The sequence below is a fragment of the Manacus vitellinus genome, unplaced genomic scaffold (genome assembly GCF_001715985.3).
Source record: "Manacus vitellinus isolate BGI_N305 unplaced genomic scaffold, ASM171598v3 scaffold_70_pilon, whole genome shotgun sequence".
Classification (NCBI taxonomy): Eukaryota; Metazoa; Chordata; class Aves; order Passeriformes; family Pipridae; genus Manacus; species Manacus vitellinus.
The window spans coordinates 2,563,462-2,590,490 of record NW_021940754.1 but is presented as its reverse complement, the minus strand read 5'-3'; the positions used below and the strand labels follow the sequence as shown (position 1 = coordinate 2,590,490).

General features: G+C 41.8%; 1 protein-coding gene and 1 long non-coding RNA gene across 2 annotated transcripts in view; one reads left to right on the top strand and one right to left on the bottom strand.

The window, feature by feature from the left end:
• Positions 1-9,039: 9,039 nt before the first annotated feature.
• On the bottom strand, positions 9,040-13,355 carry TMEM17 (transmembrane protein 17). Its single transcript, XM_029964398.1, has 5 exons — positions 13,339-13,355; positions 12,996-13,135; positions 10,442-10,545; positions 10,096-10,209; positions 9,040-9,686 (listed from the first exon to the last, which is right to left on the bottom strand). Exons 1-5 carry the CDS (start codon positions 13,353-13,355, stop codon positions 9,345-9,347), a joined length of 717 nt encoding a protein of 238 aa, XP_029820258.1. The 3' UTR covers positions 9,040-9,344.
• Positions 13,356-15,368: 2,013 nt separating this feature from the next.
• LOC115307939 overlaps positions 15,369-27,029 on the top strand; it is a 30,656-nt gene continuing 18,995 nt past the window's right edge. The window contains exons 1-3 of the long non-coding RNA XR_003916294.1: positions 15,369-15,926; positions 16,249-16,337; positions 23,343-23,412. This is a non-coding gene — a long non-coding RNA (uncharacterized LOC115307939). The remainder of the gene's footprint in view (positions 15,927-16,248; positions 16,338-23,342; positions 23,413-27,029) is intronic.

Below are 27,029 nucleotides of genomic sequence, written 5' to 3'. Positions count from 1 at the left end.
ACTTTGTCCCCACCTCCAAGCTTGCTTTCAGTTTTCCAGTGGCTGCCAGGATTCAACATACAGGAGGCAAAAAAGCTGTCCTCAGTTGTGAATTGCCTGTGTTTCAGTCTCAGCATCAAGCTTAAAAAGCACCCTGAGGATAACATTAAGCTCTCATAGTTAGCTTTAAAAGAGAATATATATAAAAAAGATCCTACTAAACATACTGATTTTATCCCAGTTTTGTTCAACAATGTTTTGGCTTTATAAAGCTTTAACAGTTAAAAGCCCAAGGAAGGGTGCATTCTCTTTCTGGGCTACTTTAATTCAAAATGTTTTTGCACTGACCTAATTTTGTTTGTGGCCCCAAAGAGGTGGAGTCTCTTAACTGAGATCATCAAAATATTTATGCTGTTATGTGTGTTTTAGACCTGCCCTTGAAATTATTCAACTTTGCTGTGGCTTGACCTGTTTTGGGCATTTGAACTTTAATTTTTCCCCCCTAGTTCTTGTTGGTGTGACTTGTGCCAATTGGCTGTGGGACTGTGTAATTGTAGGTTTGGGTATTTTCAGCTGCTTTGTGGGACGTGCATGGGGGTGGAAGGGGAAATAAGGATGGAGAAAATCAACTGCACGTGGCTGAGTAAGTGAAACAGTTTAAACTTATTTAAGAGGTTTTCTAACATATTCAACTGAAGTGCCTCTCTTAAGGGTGGGCTGCACATGTGAAAGATACATTGCAGTAAAGACGTGCTTGATTGTGCCAACTGTCTCAGGATAGCAGGAAGCTATCAACAAGGATAATAAGCACTGGATATTACAGTGGGGATTTTTTACTTTGCTAGCAAGAGAAAAAGCTGCCCTGCCCCTCTGCTGGCTGAAAACACCATAGAAAATAGTTCCAATATTTATTTTCCCCCTAAAAGGTTCCAGGCAACAGTGTCCATGTAAGTGAATGCTGCTGACAGCGAAGCTGGTGCCTCCATTTTTATTAGTTTCCAGCTCACACTGATGCAGCAGCAGACAAACCAAACTGTGAGCACTCTCTAAACACAGCCCTGAAAAGCACCATTTATGTGTCTAACGCATCAAAGCCGCACAGGAGGGAGAGCAGGATCAAGCTGTGTGTTAGAAAGCCTACAGAGTATTAATGATGTACAGTAAATGGGTGGTAAATAACAGGGCTGTCACTGCAAGGCTGCTGAAGCACAGAACCAGCTGTGTGTGCCTGTTCTGCATACAAACAGCACTGGGATTTCTGCAGGGCTGAGTCGCATGTGCCTGGAGAAGTGCCTAATTAGCAAAGTATGGGAGGATCTGTGTTCTGAATGTCCTTCCCATAGGATGGTAATCTGATGGTATGAAATGGGCAGTGCTGTATTATGTATGTAACGAGCAGGACTGGCTAAAGTCTTTCCGTTTTGGGGGAGAAGGGTCCATCAGCCTTCAGACACAGAACAACACCTGTGCACTGGCTGATTTCAGAAATACTGGAAACAAAGCAGGAAAATGGCTTAAAGCACTGTGCAGTTTCTCTAAACACCCTGATCCCACAAGCTTGAAGAAGAATAAGAAATTATTAAATTACTTTTCTAAGCATAAACCATTAGTTCAGCTGGGCAATGGGCAGAGCTCTTACCTTACCTTAATTCTTTAACTTTTTTATGCTTGAAATAGGGCAATATCAATTTTTGGGTGCCCAGCCCTCTGAAATAGACCAAAACAGCGCAGACACCTTTTGAGGATGAAAAGGTATCAAATGGCATTGTTGGAAGTCACTGATTTCCTGCAGACCTCATGAGAAACAAGCTGCATTTACCCAAGGTGCTGGGTGGGGGAATACAACTGATTCCTCACTCAAAGCAGGATGATGCACCTTCCCAGCAGTGCTTTTACAGGCCATGAGCTTACTCCTGGTTTGCACTCAAATGGATGTAGTGGTAGCAAGAAGGTAGGCTGGACACTGAGGTTCTGCTCATGCTCCTGTCACAGCTGGCAACCATGGCAGGATGGAATATTAGCACCTGTCTGCCAGCCAGCACTAAAAATTCAAGCCTCTGGCTGCCTGATTAGCTACCAGCAATAGAGCCTGAAACAATGGCAGCTGGCCATATGAGGAAATTAAAAATACAAACAAACTCTTCCTTGGATCCCCACAGAAGCTTCATCTTTTTCTCAGAGTTAAAATACCCATTGGTAACAACTTTTAAAGTTAGCATGTTGTTGAAATATACCTCCAAAATTCATTAGCATCTTTTAGCCAAGACAGAGTTATGCTCCCAGGAAAGAATAACTGATTGATTGTTCCTTTCCTCTGGCTTCACCTGAAAGTCTGAGAGCTGATTGATTGTTCCTTACCCCGGCCTTCACCTGAAAACTGTTTAGAAAGACCAACACCACCCTGAGAAGCAACCTCCAGAAAGGCTGGATCTCAAGGCAGAAGCATCACTGTTTGCATTTGTGCAGTGCTGGCAGAGCCTCCAAAGGTAGGACACTCCAGGATGGTCCCAAAGCTGTCCTGGAGCCAAGGACCAGCTTTGCTGAAGAAGAAAAGACCCCTTGGCACACCAGGTGACAGTGTGCTGGCCAGGGCACATGGGAAGCTGTACAGCTGTTCCCTCACCTTCCTGGACCAGCACCAGCCCTTTAGTAACATTTAATTGCTCTCTATTGGAACTTTATTGCTCCCCGAAAGGTCAGTCTCTTCTCCCAGGTAACAGGTGCTAGGACAAGAGGAAACAGCCTCAAGTTGTGCCAGGGGAGGTTTAGGTTGGATATTAGGGAAAATCTCTTTATTGAGAAGTGGTCAGGCATTGGAACAGCCTGCCCAGGGAAGTGGTGCTAAATGCAAACACAGGCAAATGTGTCCCATCCTACTCACACCTGTTGGGTTGTTTTGTTGCAGGTGCTATTTAGAACTAAATTACCCTTTCAGTGAATCCTAAAGAAAACCCTCCTTGGTTGAGTTTTTTTTTTCTTCTTTTCCAATCTCTGTTATCACTGTTAATATTTCATGCTTCTGAAAAAAAATTTAATATTCAAGAACAAAGCAACCCACAGCTTTTCTTCAATTCAGTCTTTTGTGTCCAAAGGGCTGTCCTAGCTCAGTAACTGAGTTTTTATTGTGCCACATTTCACTGTCACTGACTGCAACCAGCCTGGCTAATCCTTTTGCTATCAGTTGGGTTTTTTTTGTAATTCATCAATTGTCCATTCTACTTTTACAGCTCTTAGGGTTTTTTCTTGATTCTCCCACCCCTCAATTCTAGGACATTTGTGGCTGCCTTCTGTGATTGCTCAGTCTGGTAAGTGGTCACGTGCAAAGACAGTGGCTCAGGGTGCCCTGGAGCACAGCTGAGGAGCCTCTGTGATGATGGAAGGGTTTCGAGGTTAGTAGGTTGTTAGAAATGTACCTCCAAAATTGATTAGCATTGTCCTAGGAAAGAATAACTGACTGATTGTTGCTTAGCTCGTGCTTCACCTGAAAGCCACAGCTCTTTATAAAGACCAACACCACCCTGAGAAGCAACCTCCAGAAAGCACACATTTATAAATTATGCAGAGGGGAAAAGGATTAAATAACCTAAGGTGCACCCCAGCTGGGAACAACTTCAAGGGTGTCTCACAACCCTAACTGAAAGAACTCAAAAATCAGAATTGATGGGTTGGATGAGGACTGCTGTTTGGGATTTTTGGGGTGTAACTTTGGCTGATCAGCAGATGTCTCCTCATGCCCAAGGACACTTGGTGAGGAGCAGCAACAGCAGGAGATGCAGAGCTGACCTGGGGAACTGCTCAGGTGGGACACGTTGAAGGTCACGTGAGGAGAGCAAACATGCTCAGCTGATGAGTCCCATGAAAAAGAAACACCACTCAGTTTTGACATTTGAAATTATCTTCTTTCCTTTTAAAAAAAAAACAACCAAACAATCACATCAAAAGAAATAAGGGCTAGTCTTGTGCTGACAGGCACTAAAATACCCTGTGCCTGCAAACACAGATGTGTGCAATCCCCAAACAGAAAAACAATCCCCTCTGTCTCTGTGCCATATCTACAGTCCTGTGCTAAGAGTAATAAGCAAGCAAATGAGCACTGCCTGCTACATAAACACATGAACTTTGAGCCAGTGAGAGGGATTATTAAATATTAATTTATTTAAAATTGAAATTTTTTTCATCTGCCAAAAAAAATGCCAGCTTGTCCACTTATTTGTTAGAGCTGCTTTGATTGATGGACAGCAGAATCGTGCTTCTCCCACCTCAGTGCACCTGCACCCCTGTGACAGCACCCTTGTGGCAGAGCATCAGCATGGGGCAACCTGTATTTCCCTAAACTAAGCCACTGTCCTTTTATTATCACCTTGACACCCATTCCTGGGTGCCTGGCGGGGTTTGAGAATTCAAAACTATTTTTTTTTAATGCAGTTTTACTTAGGAAAAAGAAGCAGCTGCAAAACACTTCCCCAGTCCATGTTTTTATACCTGCTCTGCTAACCATGATGAATCATTTGGAAATTTAAAAAAAAAATAAATTGAGCTTTAGGTTTCTCCAGGATTTTTACAGTGAGTGTATTGTTCGAAGACATTGTTCAACTGCTCCCAGCTGCTAAAATGAGTATTTGTAGCATTTCCAGTTGTGGTAAGAATTCCCTTCAAACTGAGGTGTTTTAAAAGCAAAGGAAAAAAGTCAACTACGGAGTCCTTTAGCTATATATTTTAATTGTTGATTTTTACATTCATAACCTGCAGAAGATACTCCAGTATCTTCTGATGTGCTCTTGAAAGTTTTAATCTTGTGATAAATTTTGTATTTCCTGTGCAAAAGGCCACAGGCAAAACAGAGATGTCCCTGCTAAAATCCTTCCTGTAATTCACACAGGAACTCAAACCCGTTGACTGATAGGAATCCCTCTGGATTGACACAAGCAGTAGCTACATGGGGTGAGAGGTTCTGTTCAAAGCTCCAGCCTGCCATAAACTCCAAGTGCAGTAATAAGAAACAAATTTCCCCTGGCATTAGCAGTACAAGTGATTAGCAACAGGTATATCTGATATTCTTCTCACCTTCATGAATTCAGCTTATGGCACGTTTTCCATACACTGAGAATGTGGTAAATAAAGGGTGTTCAAGCATTTTTTCTTGAATATGTTACCTGGGAACAGCATGGGTCCACCAGTGTGGATATAGAATGGTCCTTTTTACCCCTTATGGAACAACAGTACCTTATTTCACAGACTGCAGGAACTCCTTCCCTAATGCTGCATGTTCAAGGTAGATCTCAGGGAAGTCATTAATACTTCCTAAATCCACCAGGGAAGACACAGGTCTTGGCATGGTTGTGCTTGCAGCCACCTGTCAGAACTGTTCATTTCTTTCTGTAGTTTCTCTGTTGGGCTCGTGTCTCTTGGCCAGTGTCTGCTTCCCAGGGACTATGTTGCTTTTAAACCTTGGACCATCTGAGGAAGAAAAAGTGCTTTTCTTCCATAAGAAACTGCAAAAGTTGCATGTATTTAATGAATATGGAACTGTGTTCCGTAGGCTGTTGCTTAGCTGGGGGAAAACCATTTCTGCTGAATCCCTGTTAAGATTTCAAGTGAGTAAATTTGACGCTTTTATTTTCTTTTAATAAATTCTCTCTTTCTTGTACCCAGGGCACCTTTGGTGGCACCAATCATCAACACACACATTTTCTCTCGGTGTTAACTCTTCTTGAACCTATTTATTCCATTATAGTTTAGATTCTTCTTGCTCTTATCAGCTGACCCTTACATTCTGCTTTGCCTGCCTCCTATAGAAGACCTCTTTATTATCTTTGCTTTATTTGAAGCACTGAACAAAGTTCTTTTTAATTGTTGCTATCTGATCTTTGTCCTGGAGAAACAAAATTTGTTTTTCAAAATAAATGATCTCTGCAGCCTTACCCAGCTATTGATTATCTTATCAGACCATGTAATGATGCCAATTCTACCTGCTTCATCAACTATTTAAAGATTAACACTGAGTCAAGCCTAGTTTAAAAGAGACAAAGGCAAGAGTGAATGTATGATCTCATTTCTCTGGGTGCAATTCTTTCAGCAATCGTAAAGAGTGAACTGTTGATATGGAAAGGTTAATGCTGTACCCCCTTTTTTATCAATAGAGTGGTTTTTATCAAATCTGTGTCTTATCTCATGTCTACTTTATCATATCTGTTTGAGTAAGGTACATATTTGAAGCCTCTTCAAAATTTAATTTCTCCTTCTTGAAAGTCCTGCGACTATTAAAAAATGAGAAATCCTTTTACAAAGTCTATTTTAGACAAGGAACACATGTTGAATTCAGGTATTAACCACTTGGCAACTATGCCCTTGAGCACAAAATACTCATCTTCAAATTGATCAGTAACCTAAAATAGAGCATTTTAAGATAATATGCCCATTCCTAATTTCTTTTATTCAGCTAAAGAAAATACGTTGGTACAAATTTCCCTTAAAATTGGCTGTTGGCCTTTCCTGACAGTATACTTCATGAAATAAAATAACTGGGTTGTGTTCATAGACTTTTGCCATTCAGAGATCTTGATTGTGAAGGGAGAGATTATTGGTAGCCATCTAGATCATCACAAACTACCTTCTGTGGTTTTCTCAGCACAAACCCTGGCATGGCAAAAAGCCACTGTTGTACAGCTTGTGCTCAGAACTGTCTAGATCATCCTCAATGAACTCCCACTGGTTTCCAGTGTTCTTGAGTTCCTTCCTTTCACTTTTGTTTCCGTATAAGGCAAAGAAAAAACACCAACCCCTCTCACTCCCCAAATATTTGCTTTGCTGAATCTTAAGTTCTCATGTTCTACCTGTGAATACTTTGTCCTGCAAGATGAGTATATTTTTCCTGTTATGGGGCAACACAGCTATGGATATATTCTTCCTGTTATGGCTCACAGCTATGCAACAGGAGGAAGAGGATTGTTGAAGGACTGTTAGGTTTCCAGCCATGCCCCTTTGGAGTTCTGGCATACCTTTCACTGCTTCCAGTCTGTCCTGGCAATTATTCCTGAACTTCTCCAATTAAAACAAAGAAAGCTTTCCTATGTTTTTCTTTAAAACATGAATGTCACTATTGCTGCTTTGGTCTTGATGCTAAAAAGCTCTTCCATTTATTTTCTAATTTACAGCTTTTGTGCCAGTACCTTCTGTAGCGTTTTCCCCCCTTCTCTTCTCCTCATGTATTTCACTTGATTCTCTTCTCCCCAGCCCCCAAACTGTTTATCAAAAGTTTCTGAAGTTTGCATTTAGGTGTCTGAAATCTGACTATTACAAGTGACCAGTACTTTTTTCTGCTTGCTCGATGTCTGGTTTTGTGAAATTTGGAAACTTAAGGAAAGTTTCAATGCGATTCTCCATTTGTTGTTGTTTTCCTGAGCACTACTGTAATTTTCTTGTCTGCCAGTACATGAGGAGCAGGAAACTCATGGAAAAACTGCAGCTGTAGGACCTGAATGTGAGTTTTAGGTGCTTGCAGGCTTCCTCCACTGGAAGTTTTGATGGTAATGGTGAAATTAAAAATAGACTAGCAGGTCTGTGTTTATCAAACATGTTGCTGAAGATTTACATCACAGGCTGGTTTCTACCTTAGGCATTTCCAGGCAACTCTATTTCTAACAGTGTTTTTCTGAATTCTATTTCCTGTATTGCTTCATTGGAGTGCTCCCCCTTTCCCCCATCCCCCAAAGAGATGTCTCCCTGTGCCTTTGGCTCCTGGTAGTTGTGTTGCATGGCAATTTGATCTTCCAAGTGCATTGATTCCCTTATCACTAAAAGCAAGGATTTTTAATCATACCTCATAGCCTTAGACTGGAGGGAAGTTCCTTGTTGCCAGTGTTGGTGTATGGTTGATTTTTTTTTCAGTTTTATGCTGTATTTCATGTACTTGGTGGCAAAAACCTTCCTTCAGTGCTGACCTTTGCACTCTCCAATAGTGTAGCTGTGGCTGACATTAAAAATATGTGCAACGTTCCCCTTGCATCAACTAAGAATGTTTTGACAAGGAGTTTCTAATGCTGTAAAAGTATTTTTGAAATGATGTAACTTCTGCTTAAACCTCACTGTCTCTCTTTCAGGCCCTGATTAGAGGGCTCTAAATGTTTTATATAAACTGTTAAAAGACATTCTTAGTGACTCATACAGAAATTCTCTTTTTCTGTGCAAAAGACAACCCAAGACAGTAGTTTGATTACAAACAAAGGGGTATGTGCTCTGGTAATATATGCTTTATAATAACAGAATGGAGAAGGAAACTCAGTATAATTAATTGTACCATTCACTCATGGATTGAAAGGAAAATTAACCATTTTGGTATAAAACAAAGCTAACGCCTTCTTTTCACCAGGGGTTCTATAAACCTTAAATATTCTACAGCTTTAAGCATAATGTGCCTTTTTCATGTTAGACTCATCTTCCTTACAACCCTCTGAGCAGTTTGTCCAAACTGACAGCTCTTGCTCAGCTGAAAGGACTCGGGGGATTCAGATGGAAAATTTATTTTAACTTCTGATCTCCATCATTCCTTGACAGAAAAAGTGAACTTTTAGCCATTACCAAAACTGGAAAAGAGAGTCTAGAATTTAATACACATAAGAGGAATGAGAGAACCTTGGTATATGCCCTGGCTTGAGAGAAATGGGCTCTGCCTTTCAGTGACATGAACCAATTTTTCTAATGACTATAATTTTGTTACTGCTCTGCTTGAGAAAATTGCACCACTCTGACTTGATATTTAAAACTGTAGCTAGGCCAAAAAAGATGAGTTTAAGAGTTTTGTGAAGTTAATACTTTTGAAATTACATCTCTAGTATTGTAGTAAGGAATTCCTAGGTGCTGGAATTATCTGGAAGACCATCTCTGACACTGTAGTCTTTGTTCACTATCTTATTATTGTTCTTTCTGAGCCTCGAGATCTCTTGAGAGTTTTTGCTTTAGGTTGGTTTTGTTTTTTTTCTTAACTGAGGTACCAGTTATTAAATATGTGCAACATATCTGGAAGAAGGTAGACAAAAGTGGTATCAACACAAATAACGCGTATAAAATATTTATTGTTAAAAAAAAGAATTTTGTGCAAATGTTAAGAACAAAGGCTTCTGTTTTTTTAAAAATGCCACGACTTTGTAAGATGTAAAACTTACCAAATCCACTCAGTAACAGTCCACAAATAGTCCACTCAAGCCAGACACGTAATTGGCTTTGATTTTTCCTGTAGAGTGGAACTTCAATCTCCGAGGTTTAATGTTGGCTCTTAAGATCTACTTTTTAATACCTCTGATGTAGGAAGGTAAAGAATGACCCAACAAAATGGAAAGAGAGCTGCAGCAGCATCAGGCCCACCTCTGTCAACTCCTCAGCCCCCCAGGGTGTGATCTCCAGCCAGCAGTGGGGCCCCTACCAGCCATGGGAACTGCTCTCTCTTCTCTACCCAGGCTGTAAAAACTAGGCACGGGCTGTTCCTCCAGGCGGTGGAATTCCTTAAGGTGGAAGTGAGTTGCCAGTTTGTTCACCATCCTTTTCAGAGTGACAAAGGCTGTGATGACTTGGAAGGCAAGGAAGAAGGCAAAGACAATGTGCACTGCTCGCTCCAGAGGCTGGATTTTCAGACCTTCATTAAACAGCAAGAAGAGAATTATGGGCAACTGCAGGAGGAGACTCAGGAGCCAAAACCCAGCCAGCTCAGGGACCTATAATAGGGAGACATCACCTATTAAAAACCTGGCAGCCAGAGATGAAAAAATCCAAAATCTTGTGAAGAAAAAACGCTGGGGTTTTTAAAATTTTTTAAAGGACAGAACATAATGTGAAAAATCAGAGTGAGGTGGTTTATGTTTTCATATACCATGTTTTTAAGCATACTTATATTTTCTGACAAAACAGTTTTAGAGAGTGAGAGGGCTCTCTTCTGAGGGAAAACTTCCTGGAATTCACAAAATTAAGTGGAAGCCAATGCCAAGGGAATATAAGATGCAGACTGCAACTTAAGAGAAATAAACATCTCCTCATCTTAAATCTCTTCAACAAAAGATCTACCAGTTAATGTTAAACTCCAAAAAGCATTCTTGCAGAAATTAATATGTACATTTGGCAACATACTTTCTCCTGGAGATTGCCCATGTATCCCAGGTAGAGTCGAATGACCTCTATCAGAGAGGCCAGGATCATGATGGTGACCAGGATGAACTTGTAGTAATCTGACAAGTCTGGATACTAGAGGGAAAGAAGAGAGTAAAAGTTTCTGCTGTGCTGTTTGTGATTTAATGAAGATACTGTATGCTACTGTAAGCTGACAACGTTATATTGGCACTCAAACACTCTTGAACCTCCAGTTGCAGGGAATTCCCAAATAAATGTAATAAGCTCTAACTCCAGGGAGCTGTATCTCCTATTAGGTGTTTCATGTAATATACATTTGCAAACCAACACTTTCCTTCACACTCACCTTCAGATAGAGTATGACAACTGTGCAGAGCCACCAGAAAGGGAAAAAATAAACGTTGAAATAGAGGGACATCTGCAGTGGCAAACTGGAAACTATTTCATTATCTGTAGAGAGAAAGAAGACTTTATCATTCCTGGTTTGTTCCATACTTCCCTTCCATAAACATGACAGAAGGATACTGCTCCATCTTAGCTTCATGCATTAACACTCCAGTCAAATTAAATGTTAGGAAAAATATTTTTAATTATCCAGAGGAAATCTTCTTGCCCTATCTGGAGTGACACCATTTCCTGGAATCTAATGCACCTTTTGGTTCATGGGACACCAAATTTTTATGACTTAGTCATATATTCCAGTTGAGTGTCCAACTGTTGATTACCTGGTAGCTTAAGGATTACCCCATGATCTCTGAGGCTTAGCTCAAGTGGTGCTATATACTGACACTGCAGGTCCCAAGAGAATGGCTGTAAGTTTAAATGAGCACACACTGGATTATCAGTATTTTGTACATGACCCCCCTGAGTAAGGACTTACTAGTAGACAGCAGGTTTTCATTGCCCATTCTTCATTTGCAATCTTTTATTTAAATAGACATTTGGATGGAAGCCAGTAATCTGCCTAGTTCTTAAGAGCTAAAAATTTCAAATGTGTCAAACTAAAACTTATGCTTTAAAATCTGTAAAGAAATAAATGCATTCAGACAATGCAATGTACAGAAAAGCAAATATGAAACGTTAAGATGCAGACAGTAAATTCCATATTTATGATTTTGTAATAGGCCTACAAGATGAGACTTAAGAAAAAAAATTTAAAAGGGCATTCTAAGGGAATCATTAATTTTTAATGGGTGGAGTTTTACTGCTGTGTTCTAGTAAACTGATATGGCATTCACTTTGCTTCCCAAATGAAGTCTGTAGCCACATATTCACTTGGTACTACCTGAGCAAGATTAGAAAGTATTGACTGTGATCTGCTGATTTGTATTCAACTCCTGTGCCTGTCTGTCACAGTGGTGATGTCTGATTGAAATGTTGTCCAAACAGCCACACTGCCTCCCTTCCATCCTCACAGCTACCTCTCTTCTGACACTGCCTTCCCTTTTCAGATCTTCCAACCACTCTAATACCTGTCTTTGTTCCACCCCAGTCTGGCATTTCTGTCCATCCTGGTACAGAGTCTTTATGCCAGGTGCAGAAGTAGGCATGGAAATTACCAGACGAAGTGGGAAGAGGGGAGGATTTGGGAGTAGAACTGGGACAGACCTCATGGGTGTGAGAGGCAGTGATCTGCTATACTAAATAGAAGGTGCAAGACAACCAATACATATATATATACATATTTAATAATCCCATTTTTAAGCATCAACACATTCTTACATCTGCAAAGGAATTAAAATCTATATGTACCTCAAAAACAGTTTCACCATCTACCTAAAATTGTCTCAGCTGTCCTAACACAGGAATCTCTTGGACACGAAGATTACTTCAGTGGTCACCAAGATATAATTCTAAAACACTGTTTTATCTTTCAAAAAAAGCATGACCATAATTGCAAGTAACTATGCTTCTGCCCTATATGTATTAGATAAAATTGTATTGGTTCATGGCCACATTAGTTAAAAACAGAGAAGCCAAGAACTCTAATTTCAATTGTCATGATAATGTTCAGGTATGTTAAAGGTTTCATTAACATAGTATTGCTATTTGGAACTGCTGTGCAAGATCTAAAACTGTGTTTTGGATGAATATTTAGCAGTATAAGCCAACTCTACTTAATTTTTCTATCCCTAAATTGAATTAATGCTTATTTTCTGGGATTGCTAAAATTAATGGAAAAGTGGGACAGTATTGCAATAGCCAGTTGCTAGAGAAACTCATTAAGTTATATATGTGTAAACTTAATTTTTGAAATCCCAATGTCCAAGAATTTAATGGCACATTTGCAACTGGGTTTCAGTGGACTGGACACTCACAAAGGAGTTTTCATAATGGGAAATGGAAAAGAAATGACTAAAGACAGAAGCTATTCCTGGAGCGTTGTTTGATAAATGAAATGAAGAAAGCAGTAAATGTTAGCAGTGTAACTACACAAAGAAAATCACAGAATATTCTGAGTTGGAAGGAACCCACAAGGATCACCGAGTCCAGCCCTTAAGTGAATGGACTGTATGGGGATCGTGACCTTAGTACCACGCTATAACCAACTGAGCTAATTACTTTCTGATTAATTTGATCAGCTTGGAACGGATTTATCACCCGAAATCAATACAGCCTTCCTATGCGGACACATTGTGTGTATTCTCGCTCTGGAGACATGAAAAGAGGGCGCGCTGGCCTGCAAAGTTCCACTGGCAGTACGACGAAGGAACAGCTGGCGGTCGTCACGGCAGACACGGGCAATTCCAGAGAAAGCTGGCAGGGAAACCAGCCCCATCCCGGCGGCGCCTCTGCCGGGCCCGCGATCCGGGACCGGCCCCTCAGCCTTCCCGCCCCATCCTCCTCCTCCTCCTCCTCCGCCCCGGGGCTCTCCCGTGCCCGCCCGCGGCGTGCGGTACCTGCGCCGTCCCCCGCGCCCCGCGGCCGGGCCGGGCGGGGTCGGTGAACACGGGCGCGGCTGAAGGAGCCGAGCCCCCGCCTCAGGGGCGCGGGCCAGCGCCATGATGGGCGGGGCCGGCGGAAGCGCAGGCCGGGAGCTCTCCCGGATTTGGGGCGGGGAGCGGAGCGGGAATTTTCCAAGAGTTGAGGCGGGGGCAGCGGTGCCTCCGCCCCGGACACGGTGTTGTGGAGCGCACCCAGGGCGCGGTGGGCGCCCAGCCCGGAGTGCTGGGGCCGCCCCCAGCGGTGTCCCTGTGCCCGGAGCTGCCAGGTCTGAGCGTCTCCCCTCAGTCCTGGCGTTGCTTTTCGTCTTTTCCCATCAGTCAGAGGGAATTTTCCCGTCCCCCCCCTGTCCCCGTAGTCTGCGAGGGCAGGGTATGGGCTTTCTGAAAAGGTAGCTGTTGTAGAACTGCTCCGCTTCTATCCGGGTAAATCCGGGGCGATGATAGTCCTCGATGACGGCTGGAGAGTGAAATAAGGGCGAACATTCTGTGTTGTTACTTGAAGTGAGTGTGAATGACTAGTTTTATGACAGATGCAGGTGTAACTGAACCGGAAAATACCTTTTTCCTCAAGGAAATCCGTGCGTATTACTCTGACGCGAAAAGCTGCGGTGAGATTGACACAGTCATTCTGTCCTAGTCAGCTTTTGTCCCTTACAGGACGTCCTTACGGAATGACAAGAAGTTAATAATGTGAAACCAACTTATGCTTGTTCTTTTATTCGGAAAATGCAGTCGCCCTAAAAATGGGGTAATCTGCTCACCAGGCCTTTCTGTCCCCCAAGGGCCTGATTCCTTCTGAGGAGAAAGGATGCCATTCTTAAGCGTGCAGGATATTATTTTCTGTGTGACCAGAATGAAAGAGCAGCTTGTGCCTTTTACTGTGGGAACCAGTAGTATTTGTGATTTTTCTGTACCTAATATGACATAGAATTATAGGATGGTTCGGGTGGGAAGTGACCTTAAAGACCGTAGCGTTCCAAGTCCCCTGCCGTGCACAGGGACATCTTCCACTGGACCAGACTTGTCGACTCACTCCTCCTGCCCCCACCCCTGCCTCGAATCATGTTTAGCTACTTCCCCGGGTGATCGTTCTGCAGTATGACTTTCCAAACTCAATTATCTCAGACTAAATAATTTAAAGCCTAGTTTATATTTAATTTCATTCTGTCCCACTGGGAGAACTACAGAGAAAGATGGCTAAACAAGCAGGAGTTCTGAGAAATCCATTTGGCTTTTGAGCTGATGAATGGTGTGGTATTGACAACAGATACTTTTCAAAGAACTTCCCCATATGTGGGTATGCCAGCAGGAATCTACATTAAAAAAAAAAAAGTCAAAACCACAACAACAACAAAAAAAAACAACTTCAGAAGAAATTAAGATGAAACAATTTTTAAATAATGGCAGCAGACTGAAAGGGGGAAGGGATTAAACATATGCCAGAATTTTAAGGGATGCTATGCCCCTTAGAGGCAGGGAGGGCAGTGGGTTTTGCTGTGTGGCTGTTCCTAGAAAATAAAGTTTTAAGCACAGGTGAGGGTTATCCCTATTTTGCAGCTAAGACGGAACAAGAAAAGTTGAGCCCTGTGAAATGCTGTTTGCAGTTTGTCTTGAAACCTACAGAAAAAGGCATGTAATTCAGCATCCTGGACATAAGCAGGAAGGTAAGTCATCCAATGAAAAACACTCCTTAAAATGTATCAAAACATCAGGTAAAGGAAAAACAGTGATGTGGCTTTTGTCACATGAGGTGTGTCTGTACAGCAGTGACCACAGCTCAGCAATGCTACCTTGTTTATGTTTGAGCTAGGTAGCTTAGGTTTGCTGACAAGGCATCTATCTCTACAAGCAAATATTTTAGTAGAAGTAAAAAGTTAAGAGTGTTTTTCAGCTGTTTTTGACCTGGCTCTGTCTTAAACTATGAGGCTTCCCCCATGATCAGCACGGTGACTGTGCTGCCTGGGCTAATGAGCCTGTTTGTGGAGGGGTAAAGCAATGCCAAGCTGCAGTCAGAGACATACATATGATATGCTGTGTCCTGGCCAGGTGTGGACCTCAAAGCTCTGAGCTGTGCAGGCACTGGACTTATGCTGCAGTTTCAATTACAAAAATCTGTGAGTGGATACTTGGTAATTGGTGAACTACCTAATAAATAATAGAAGAGTTTAAGGATCACTTTGATAAAACTGTATGAAAACCAGCATTAATCTTAGATGGGTTTCTGAACTTAAGAAAATGCAGTCTGTATCTTGCCAGTTGCTAGTAGGTGCTGGAAGTTTTTTCCTGTCTGGCTCAACAACTGTATGGTGTATGAACTGTTTAGCCAAAATCACCATAGAAGTCTCTGTTATAGATAGTGGCAAGATGATGAATTTGCAAGATTTCCAAAGGCATTGCCTGAAATTTTGTTTTACTGTTGTTGCCTTGGACCTGACCCAGTTAACCACGAGCATTGGGAAATGCTCATCCCATACACTCAACTATTTAGACACAAGAAAGAGGTTTATATGAATTAGAAGTATGGCAGAGTTTTGATTAAGTCAGATATTTGTGGAAGTCTCAGGTTTTTTTCATAGTGTGAGTTGGTGGCCTGTAAAAGTTCGGCCTTTAAGGATTTTCCTTTTAATTACTTTTTCAGAATGAAAGATGGAAGAATTTTCACTTTTCTGGCCTTTTCCTGATGACAGTGGCTTTGACTGGGGGCCCTGATCTCCCAAATGCTGATTGTCTTATGTTCCTCAGTTCTGAAAACCTTCAAGCATACAGTCAGGTGTCCTGCCAGCAGCTCTGCAGCAGTCACTGCTTTTGCAATATTGGGCTCTGCTCATTTCAAAACTGTGAAGCAATCCAGCTTAGCAGTCAGCAGAGTGTAAAACTGAATAGTAGGTAAGTGAAAGGCTAATGGCATGCAGACACCACAAGAAATGTATGGATTTGCCATGTAAACTCAATTTCCAGGCTCAAGGTGTGACTCTGTGATATTTGGCAGCCGTACATTTTCAACAGATGGCCAAGCATCCTTCATGTCCCCACAAAATAAAGTTGTGCATTCTTTTGTTTAATATTTTTGTCTACACAGACACTTAAAATATTCTTTGAAGATATACTCTTTGTTTTTAGTAATTCTGTTTAGTTTTCTTTAGACTGTAGCATGCTTTTTTTTTTTTTTTGGCAATTTAATGAATAGAATTCTTTTGATTTTCTGTAGGAAGTATTGGAGAGCACCTACTCCAGTTTCAAGCAGAAGAAAGCCTTAAAACTTCAAGGATCAGAATGCTGGGGCATCTCCACTGGCAGGTCAGAGCTTTCTGTAACAGAAGGATGTAAATCTGTGCCATAAGGAGTGGGAGAAGGAAAAGCACTTAACTGTTATGTGACTGTAACAGTGATGATGACCATCTGTGTAGATAGTGTTACATGTCCAGCTTTTGTGAGGAAACTCCATTTGGTCTTTTCCTTTCTTAGTGGAAAGGCATTCCATTACTGAATTTGTGTCTCTCCACATATGGATGTTTAAGTAGAAATAACCAGATTTTCAATTCTCTGTGCTTCAAAATAAGATAGTGAAATGTGAAACTGGAAGGAATAGGCTCATAATGGCATAGCATATTAAATGACTTTTATTTCTCTTCACACATGCTAGCTATAAATAAAACACAAGTCTCTGAAAAATCTGCCTGAGAGCTTTAAATCAGAGAAATATTGGATCTTTGTGTTATCCCAACTAAGTTGGTAGACACTGGCCTGGCTCCCAGAGCAAAGCTCCTGGGGCTCTCTGGCAACAACACAAAGCCATAAACACCAGATGCAGTATATCTATGGAAATTAAATATCAGCAGGTTTTTTTCAGTTGGCATTTTAGAAATGCAGAGTTCATTTAAATGGTACCAGTGGTTTACCTTTGCACCTGAATCACAACTGCTATATTTCTGAATGTGTTGGTGTGGAATCTTACAAAAGCTATTTTCCCTGGCATGCCTGTGCTGCTGTCCCTTGTGTGTGTGAGCAACAGAAATCACTCTCCTCCTCACTTGTTCCCTTCTACCTGCCTGCTGTTTTAACAGAAATGCTGTAAAACATATGAAAAGTGCTGCTGAGCCAAGGTGTGTGGAGGCAAGCACAGTACAGGCTTTCTTACTCCTCATGTCCTCAGAATGAAGTGACAGATTGGGAGTTTTGTCGAATTATAATTGGGAGTTTTATCGAATTATAAATGCCACCAAGACTCTTTCAATAAGTGTGATTGAAAGGATCAAGTTATGAGCTGTGTCAGTGTCTGCAGAGTAATTTCACAGCTGTGCTTATGGCTTGTGATATCCCAGGGCTGTCTCTTCTCTGTGTCAGTTGTGTACAAGTCCCAGATGTTCGTTTCACACCTGTGGGCTATTTGGGTCTGCTAAACAGTTATTGTTGCTGGTGAGACTTATTATCATCAAGTACATATCCCTGCAGTGATTCCATGCATTAAATATATCTTGGCTATTCAAGTCTTAAGCATAAAGGTGGCGGGGGGGGAAGAAAGGGCTGTTATTTGCTCATGTGGATTGAATTTCTTCTTGCTGTAGTTGGCCTTTAGTTAGAGCCACTCCCTAGCTTGTTTTATTTTGTTGATTTGTAGTTTTGTCAAGCATGTTGGGAAAGTCTCAACGCTCACATGGTCATTAAGTTTTACTGTCTGTGTTGCCAAAGTATTCAAGATTTTTGTGGTACATGAGAAGGTTGCTGAAAATGGATGGATTTTGAGCCAGGTTCTCACTTCTGTAAAGATCCTTGATGGGCCCTTGAAGGGCCTGGATAGTGCAAAGAGGCCCCACCTTTCAAAAGATGACTTTGTAATAGCCAGTGAATGTAATGGTTTAACACTGTAAACAGGCTGGGTACCTTTGTTTTTGGTTTTGTCAGCAAAGTGATGTTTTTCATTTGTTTAAGGACCTTGTCACACCTGCAAGTCCTGGCAGGACCTGAGACTCACTCAGACTTAAGACTTTCTCTTTTGGTAGGTGTGCAGTGGTACCATGGTGGGGGCTCTCAGAAATACTCAGCAAACAGTGTTTTGCGTGGTGTGGGGCTGGAATGGCTGCACTGTTCTTTGTGTGCAGAAATATGCACTGAGGATCCTGCTTTGGTTCTGGAGTCACTTTCCAGACCTCAGAGGAAGTGTGTGTGGGAGAATCTTTATGGCAGAGGATCTGGTGGCTTCAGCTTTGGTCTCATCTTTGCGAGCTGATCTTTCATGCAGTAATTTTAGCTGTCTAAATATCTGAAGTACAATCCAAACTAATTAGAGAGGCTTCACCTCTATGATGTTTTCCCCCAGAAGGCTTTTCATGGGAAGGAGTAATGTTCCTGCTGAATGTGTCTGTCCTTCTCTACCCATTACTGATGGAGTCCAGTTGTTCTGCTAAATCAAGGTGCACAGACGTTTGAAAACTTGACACTTGACAGAGATCTAAGCTCTCCCAGAGGTTGTTTTGTGGATCTGAACTCCTCCAGATGATAGGGCTGTTTGTGTTCCCTGGATATCACACCAGATACTTTACCTGCAGTCTGTATAACCCTTGCAAAAGGCTTCCTGAGATGTGGAGTCTGGCAGTTCCAGTGCTTTCTCTTTTTATTGCAGAATCCAAAGATGGCATAGTATTTCAAAATTCATCTCTAAGGTGACGTGTCAGCGGGATCATAAACCCAGGCAAAGGCAGGATTTATTTTGCTATTACATACTGATGACAGGTCCCTGTAAGAGCTGTTTTGTGTATCCTTTGCAATTAGCTCAAGCCCAAACCCTGAGTGAGTGATGGAGGAAAACATTAGGAATTTGACCCTTTAGGAAAAAAAGCCACGAGGCAGAGAGGACTGTTATTTATTGAAGAAACTGATCTCAGGATTAAAGTTTTTATTTTTAGTTTTTAAATTCCTGTTTGGACAGTTACGTAAGTGCCTAATTTCAAAAGTGTGAGTGTGTGACAACTTCTGTGGAACTTAAATGGGAGTGGCAGCAGCGCCCTAAATTGAGGTAGGATATTTGGATTCTTTGATATGCATTTGGGTGTCTAAATTTGGATTTCTAAGTAAGAACAACCTCTCCCTCTGCTTAGAAGCTTTGCTGAATGTAAAGGTAAATATGAATGTAAAGGTATGTTCTCGGGTCAGCATCACCGTGTTTCCTTTGTCTGTTCTTCACGTCCAGGCCAACATTTCATCCCTGTGAGAGCAGAGAATTGCGAGAATGACTGGAAATCCCACAAGTCTCACTGCCTAAGATAAAGGCATAGCAGCAGAGTTCTGGTTCAGGACCTTTAGCTTCTGACATCGTGAGTTATGCTTTTGGGGATGTTAGTGCAACACCACTGCAACCCACAATATCTCTCTGTTGGGATGTGGATTTGGCTCTGTATTTATTTTTATTCCATAATCCGTTTTGCCATGTTTCCAACAAAGCAAACTTCGCTCAAGTTCTCATCAAGCAGTAAGAAGAAAGAGTGTAGTGACTCCCTGAAGTTCCAAAGAGTGCTTAATTCTTTTTTTATTATGTTTTCAGTTGTTTAAGGCAGGGCCTTCTTATTTGTGGGTACATGTTGCTTACTCACGCCATTGTACCTTAGTCTCAGCTCTAGTTACTGTTGTAGTATGAATGATCATTTTGAACTCCCCAGTCTGCTATCTTTGAAATGTAAAATTTCTATTTGCCATTTGAAGATAGGGTTTCTTGTGTAACCAGAATCTATAAAGTGGTGCTTAAGACTGGAGAAAGTCCAAGGGGATTCTTACTATAATGATGTTCTTAAAATCAAGGAATTCCTTTCCTGCTTGCTGCATTGTTTTCATTCATGGTGGAGGAGACCAGACTGAAGGGATCAAATCCAGCTTGCTTGCTTGTCCTCTCTCTCCCTGAAATGCTTTATTACAGGACTCAATTAAGAGCCAATTTTCCCCTCAGACTCTGTCTATGAGGTCACGCCTGCCCTTATGAAATATTGAATTTGCAGCTGCAGGATTTATTACAACAGTATTTTAAAACACACAATGCTGGTGCAGCAGCTCTAATTAGAAATGCCCTGAGTTGGCTGTGCAGGCAAAGTGTTGTTTCTAAACTGCAGCATTGACAGCAAGAGGCAAACGTGGATTGTGCTTTTACATGTTTGAAGGACAAACAGATGTACCTGTGGGAAAAACTGGATTCTGCTGTGAAGGTGCTGCTGCACTGTGCTTTCTTCCTTCTTTAATTTGAATTAGCTCAGCTTGGGTCACATTTTTGCCTCTGTAGCATTACTGAGTTGCAGCAGTTTAGTGGAGAGGGAAGACCTGTGCTGAGGTGCTGCAGCTTTGTGTTACGGTGTGACAAATTATGTACTTTGCCATAATAGTCAGTAAGAAGTAATTAAAACAGAAGGTGGACCAATTTCTACATTTTCACATAATATTCTGAGTTGGAAGGGACACACAAGGATCATCAAGTCCAACTTATAAGTGACTAGATGATTTCTATTAATCTAGTTGGTTTCGGTTTTAAAAATTCAGGAATATCCACTAGGTCTAGTCTGATGTTACCTGCCTCATCTGTGACTTCCCTAAAGTCCTGCATTCAGCCTGCCTTGGGGAAAACCTCTCCTGGTGCTCTGCTGTGTCATTTTGAAATGCAGGCCTAATATCTAGCCTAAGCCAGTTTTTTCAGTTATTCCTTTACTTCTTAATCTGCCCACCATGCACATGCAGCTACTTAACTGCTGTTTTGTCCAGCAGCTCCCTTTTATTCTGTATTCTATGTTCCCTTATGCGCTCTTCTGTAAGTAAAACAAATCCAGCTGAAGTGGTCCATGTCTGTTTATGCTAGATATTTATCACAGAAAGTCTCCCCTGCTTTCCTTGACAGGAAATCTAACAGGCAGAGATGGGGAAAAAATTAGGAGATGAATACACAGGAAGAGTTCTGCTGTATGCTGCAAATTGCCCACTGTGGTACCAGACAGCCCTTGTTGATCATGCCTGAAGAACATATTCTTTCCCTGAATATGAAACATGGCAACCCACTGTACTAGGGCTCAGGATTGATATTGCTGTCCTGCAGGGATAATTGGGAATTTACCAAACCAGAGCAACAGATGCCTTGAGAGACGCAAGTATGATTAACTTCATAAATACGTATTATGAAATCATGGGCAGTGTTCTAACTGTAATGTATTTTCCCTGAGGGAAAATATGCCTGAGTAAAGAAATCAGAAAGCACTTGATGCCAAATGCAGAATGAAAAGAAATTCCTGTAAAGCTGGAGTCTATCCACATATTTTTCCTAGTGGTCTTTTCCTTTGGAGAATTAGATGAGGAGTTATTTTTCTTCATTTTATTGTCCTCTAATCTCCAAAATCTACATCACTTTGCTAAAACACACACTGACGTGTATCATGTGCATATATAACATTCCCTAGGAGACTTGTTACTGCTTTATAGTCACTGCAGGTGAATTTGTTTATAAGAAGGCAAACACCTATTTGAGACAGCATGAATGTAAGTCAGTATTTGCTTCAGTGCTGAAGGAGGATTTTTGAGCTTTTTATAGTATAAAAGAGATGATTTTTTTTTCTACAAAGCTGTGAGACCAAGGAACCCTGGAGGTGGATTCAAGCAGTCCTCATAAAGAGGACTGTTCATAATAAGGTTTCACTTGTCAGACGTGGAGAGCCTTTAACGTCACATCTGGCTTAGCTGCTTGAGTTTGCAAGTTAGTCTTAAAGCTGTTGGCACTTCCCGTGTGACATTCAGCTTTGCCTCAAGGAATCCTAATTTAAGAGCCACTGAAAAAATTTGCTAGAGGGTCCCTTCTTGTCAATCTGTCCTGGCAGAAGGTGATGTGTTGAGTTATTCCTGAATCCTGCTGACCCTTGCTTGCAGGAGCATCTGTTGGCAACAGATATCATGTAGAAGATCTGACGGATTTCCCTGGCTTGCACGGGCATCGGAGCCTGGGATCTGGCAGCCATAGGTTAGAGGTACAAAAAGCTGCCTAAAAACTGCCTTGTGCCCAGGGATGTGTTCTGCACCTCTGGGAGAGAGTATGCTGGCCTCAGAGCCTGGACTGACAGCACTTTATTCCAGCCATTATGTCCCAAAATCTCAGTCTGGCAGAGGTGGAGTCAATAGAAAAAAACCCCCTGTCCTTCTGTTATTTCCGTTCTGATCTCAATATTCCTTTACTATGCAACAGTGAACTTCTACTGGTAAATATCTTGGGGCACTTTTTTTTTCTGTGCGGCTTTCAAAGCAGAGAGAAGGACAAGTGCCAAGTTAAACTGAGCTTCAGAAAGCCACATTGCTTGGGAGAAAAAGCTCATCAGCTACAGTATTCAGTACGATGGGTAAAAATCTTGGGGCTGGATTGTTTTCTCTAAGAGTAGACAACTACTGTAGCCCTATTTTCAGTCCTGTGTGCAGTCAGGGTCCTGACAGCACTGGGCACTCAGCTGCAGTGGATTAAAGATATGGTTTGGGTTCTTTTGGGTTAGTAAGGGCTTTAACCTTTCACATGAAACAAGCCGTGTAACTTCACTAGGCACTTCTGCAGTGAACTTTGTAACACCTAATGGAATGAGAGCTTGTTTCTTGTCCAGTCTTGATTTAACTGGGTCCAGCATGTGCTTAAGAGCTTTACTGAGTCTAGGCTGAGAAATACTTTTCATGTAGGAATACTGCAGAAAGGATAATGATCACAAGAGTCTGGGTGGCAGCAAAGGCTTCAGCCTGCTCCCTTTGAGCCTCAGCTTGTCTCACTTTGACATTAATAAAATGTCACGATGTAGACTTCAGTTGAAGTAGCATTTTTCATCAGATTTCTTTACTTGGGTTTTGTCCCCCACCCTTGTTCCTTTTTACCTACGTGCAAGTGTCTTTCTGGTCTCGGATACTTCAGAGAAATTGTAATTTAAAAATTCTTTTTAACTACATCTGAATTTGCAGTCAGAACTTTCATCAAATTTAAGTACTATTTGATTTGTAAGTGTTGGCTGATATTTGGTCTGATTAATTTCATGCACTGGTTTCTGGAAACTGCAATACTTCATTGCACAGGCAAATATTGCCAAGTGATCCAAATGCTTTGGAGCTCCCAAGTAGAGATGCATTAAAAGGAGCTGGCTTTTCAGGGCACCTCCACCTTCTGAAATGTCTCTGCAGCTATTAAACTGATAGAAATACAGTTTCTCAAATAGTATGTAGAGTTGAGAGTTTCTGACATATTAGGATGTCTCTAAACCTCAAGATTGATACATATATAACATCTGTAAGATATCTATGTCTTGTCTTTTTTTCCAGGTATCTTTCAGGAGCTGCCTTATCATGTACCTGTCATACAGCCAAAGTAGGAGCAACTGTTCATTCTAAGGTAAATTTCTGATCATGCTGAGAACAAGAGAAGTTTGGTTGGTGGGAGCCAGGTATTTGGCTAGTTTCTTTCAACTGTTATCTGCAACATGATTCTCAGTTTGTTTTTTGAGTATATTGCTGAGCTTCCTCAGTAAGATATTGTAATTTATACAGCTGGAGCTGGAATGAGCCTTTGGTCACCAGTTTTGGTTACCATTTCTGTCTGTTCTTCATCACTTCAGACACTAATAGTCAGTGTATACTCAGTGGATCCAAAGGGTGTTCACTCTTGTTTTAGTGATATAGTTTAGTGGTTAGTGTGCAGGACAAGAAGAATACTGACTTCCACACACAGGATTGTTTTGTGATTAGCATTCTGTGTGGTAAAGAGGGGATGAGTTGACAACCTCATCCTGAAATATAAGTGTAAACAGTGTCTAGGTGGCTCTTCAACTCAGTCCAATAAAACAGAGTTTATCTCCTGTCTGATAATTTTAGCAGAAATTATTCAAGAATATTGTTTGTTTTATACAGCCCTGCAACTCTCCACTCTTACCACTCTAGGAACTGGATATAGATGTAGGCTTGTTGATTTGTGCAGCTGAATATTTCATTGCCAGAATGTTTTATTGCCAGAGTTCAAAGACTTTTACAGAGTGCTCTGGCCAGTATCAAAACTGAATTCTTCCACTAAAAATTCAGAGTAACTTCACTGATTTAAAAAAAAAAAATTGCAGCTGCATTTGGCCTGAGGGGTTTTCATTTCAAACTACATGACTTTTCTCACTTGGGCATTTTAGAACTGTAAGGCTCATCCCACAATGATCTTGGCCTTCTAAAGGGTGGATATAATTTGGGTCCCTCTGCAGTAATAGCTGTTTGAAGATGAATTCAGTGTTCTTGTCAGGAGCTCAGTTACTTTGTTGGTTAGTGCATTTAGAAAGCTGCTGTCAGTCTAACTGATTCAATTCCACAGTGTTTCTTGTTGGGTTTTTTTCCCCAGTGCTGGTCCAACTATTTTATTCCTGCATATTGTGTAATATCTCAGCATAGACAGCAACCTCCATAATAGCTATTTTTTCCTGCCTTTTTCTAACCCCAGTCATACTCCAGTGTGAATACTGATTGCAAAGACATTGTTTGGCTTGGTTACGACCTCCCTATTTGATTACTTCCTCTGCTTGCTGGGTCCATCAGAGACCTGCTGTTTCTCTAGACATCTCTCTCCTGATATACTTCAGGCATTTTTTGTTATTTCTTCTGGCAATTTATTGTCCTGGGTTTTTTCTTTTTTATATCTTTTTCATTTTTCCTGTCAAAATCCATTCCATGTATTAAAGACAGATAAACTGGATTTACAGAGCCTGAAATACTGTTCTGGCCCTAAAACTTACCCTTTGTCACGCCACTGGAAATTACTGCAACTTTTCTGTATCTTTACTTTAAAGATCCCATTGAAGTCAGGCAGACATGTGTGGCACTTTTCTAGCAGGAGAATATTTATTTAATCCCTGTATAGAGAAGCAGAGAGCGAAATCCTAAATCCATTCAAATCAGTGGGGCTTTTCCTGGGCTCCAGCTGAATCATGGCTTAATGATCAGCTTCATGGTCTGTAGTCAGCCTCCCAGAAAAAGGAAAAAGAAAGCACAAAGCAGGATTTTCACTTTCATATTCTGGGATTACAGGCTGAGCTGAGGAACAGTGTTTTACAGCAAGAGGTGATGGACCTGAAGAACCAAGTTTTCTTCCGGTTCTTTCACCAGTCTCCTAAAGATACTTTAAAATTTATGTTTTAGCATTTGCCTGCTGTAAAGTAAGAAGGTTTCTTGGCAGCACAGTACAGTTTGAATGCATAGTTTTGCTGGTGTGTTGCAGTTGTATTCGAGGTTCTGGACATGCATGTCTGTCTGGGACCTGCGAAGCCCATAAAGCAACAAATAAGCTTAAGATGTGTGTTTATTCAGGTGCCTAAATGTGTTGCCTGGATTGGGCCTTAATTTATTCCCTGTGAATTGTGGTGGTTTGTCCCAGTGAAAGTCATCTGGTTTGATGACAAGCCCGGCTTATTCTCCCAGTACTGAAATAAGGTGGGTTAAAGAGGTTTCCCCCCATTTCCTGTCCCTCGCTGAAGAGCAGCTTGAACAGTGAAAACTGTCAGGAGTGCTTTTTCAAAAGCAGCAACGTTGGAAGGTGAAGATAAGAGCATTTATCTCTGTGTCAAAACTACTCAGTGTCTTTGATGGACTCCCAACACGCCGTAACAAGGAGCTTAGGCTGGAGAAGCTGGAATGCCGGGAGTCCAGGGGGTGGTGTTTATCCTGCTGAAACATGGAATACATCAAATCAATTACACGGTGCTGAAGTATTTCCCCATCACCAGCCAGTGTTGTGAGCTCCAAGAAAATATGTTCTCCTAGGCTCTAGGGGAGCCTCCTCCTTGAGATGCTGATTTAATTTGAAATGCGTATTAACAGGGAGAGAGAGAAAAAGAGGGAGAGAAGATGGAATCTCATATGTTTTGCAGCAGATTGCCACATCGATCTTGTCACTTGGCAAACACAATTGGACCTGAGGCTGTGACTCTGTGGGATGTGCTGTATTTCTGTCATCAATTGTCAGCCTCAGAGAAGCACAGGAGAAAGAGAGGCATGGTATCAGAGTAGAGAATCTGTAATAAATGGACCAGCAAGCCATTTAGGAGCAAATCAAAGCAATTGCATTTTGGGATTATGCTTGCCTTCATCAGCTAGAAATGTGGTCTGTCCTCATCTCCTCTCCCAGTGAAGCAATGATGGGAAGGACTAGTATTTCTGTGGAGGCTGCTCCTGTCTGTGCTGTTTGGTGGGAGTTAAGCTGTTCTACATGGGAAGTGGTACCAGCAGGTCCCAGAGGAGCCTTCAGCCTGCCCTGTGCCCGCCCTGGTCCCACTTGTGCTGTAGCCACAGCCCTCTCTTGAGCCATCTCTGGGACAGCTCCTCCCTGTGGATTTCTCCTCTGAGCTTGCATCTGAAACCTACACCCCATTGCTGATGGCCAGTTTGGGAGCTGACAGGATCACACTTAGGGTCTGCAGGGACTTAGTCCTGGATCAGAAACTTCCCTGAAATAGTTCTGTCCATCAGGAATGTGGCTTAAAACCTGGTTTTGTTTAAAGGACTGCCCTGGAGGTGTTGCACTGCTGGTGGGGCCCACAGCCAGACAGCTGGAACAGCATCCCCTGGAAGGTTCAGTCCAACAGATACACTGGCAAATTGGTCCGAATGAACAGCAGTCCTTGGGCATCCCTCTGCCTGGATGTTTGTGCCATGCTCTCTGGGATGATGTCAGTGCCTTGGGATGTGTTTCTCCCGAGCAGAGTAAAAACACTAGAGAGCGCCATGTATTTGCAGATTTTGGCTTGTGAAGTGCAGTCTGAGGATGTGAGTGCTCCCTGAGGGGGGGATGTAGGGAGAGCCGTACTCAGGACCCAGCCTGGGCTCACTGCTGTGTGCTGCTCGGGAAGATTTGGGTATGGAGAGGCGATTTCCCTCTGGATATGGGCAGCTGCAGTGCAGTGTAGCTTTGTACTTTGTCTCTGGGGGAGAAAAGGCAGTTTGGCTGTCGAGAGGAAATCCCCTTGGTCTCACTGCTAGTAG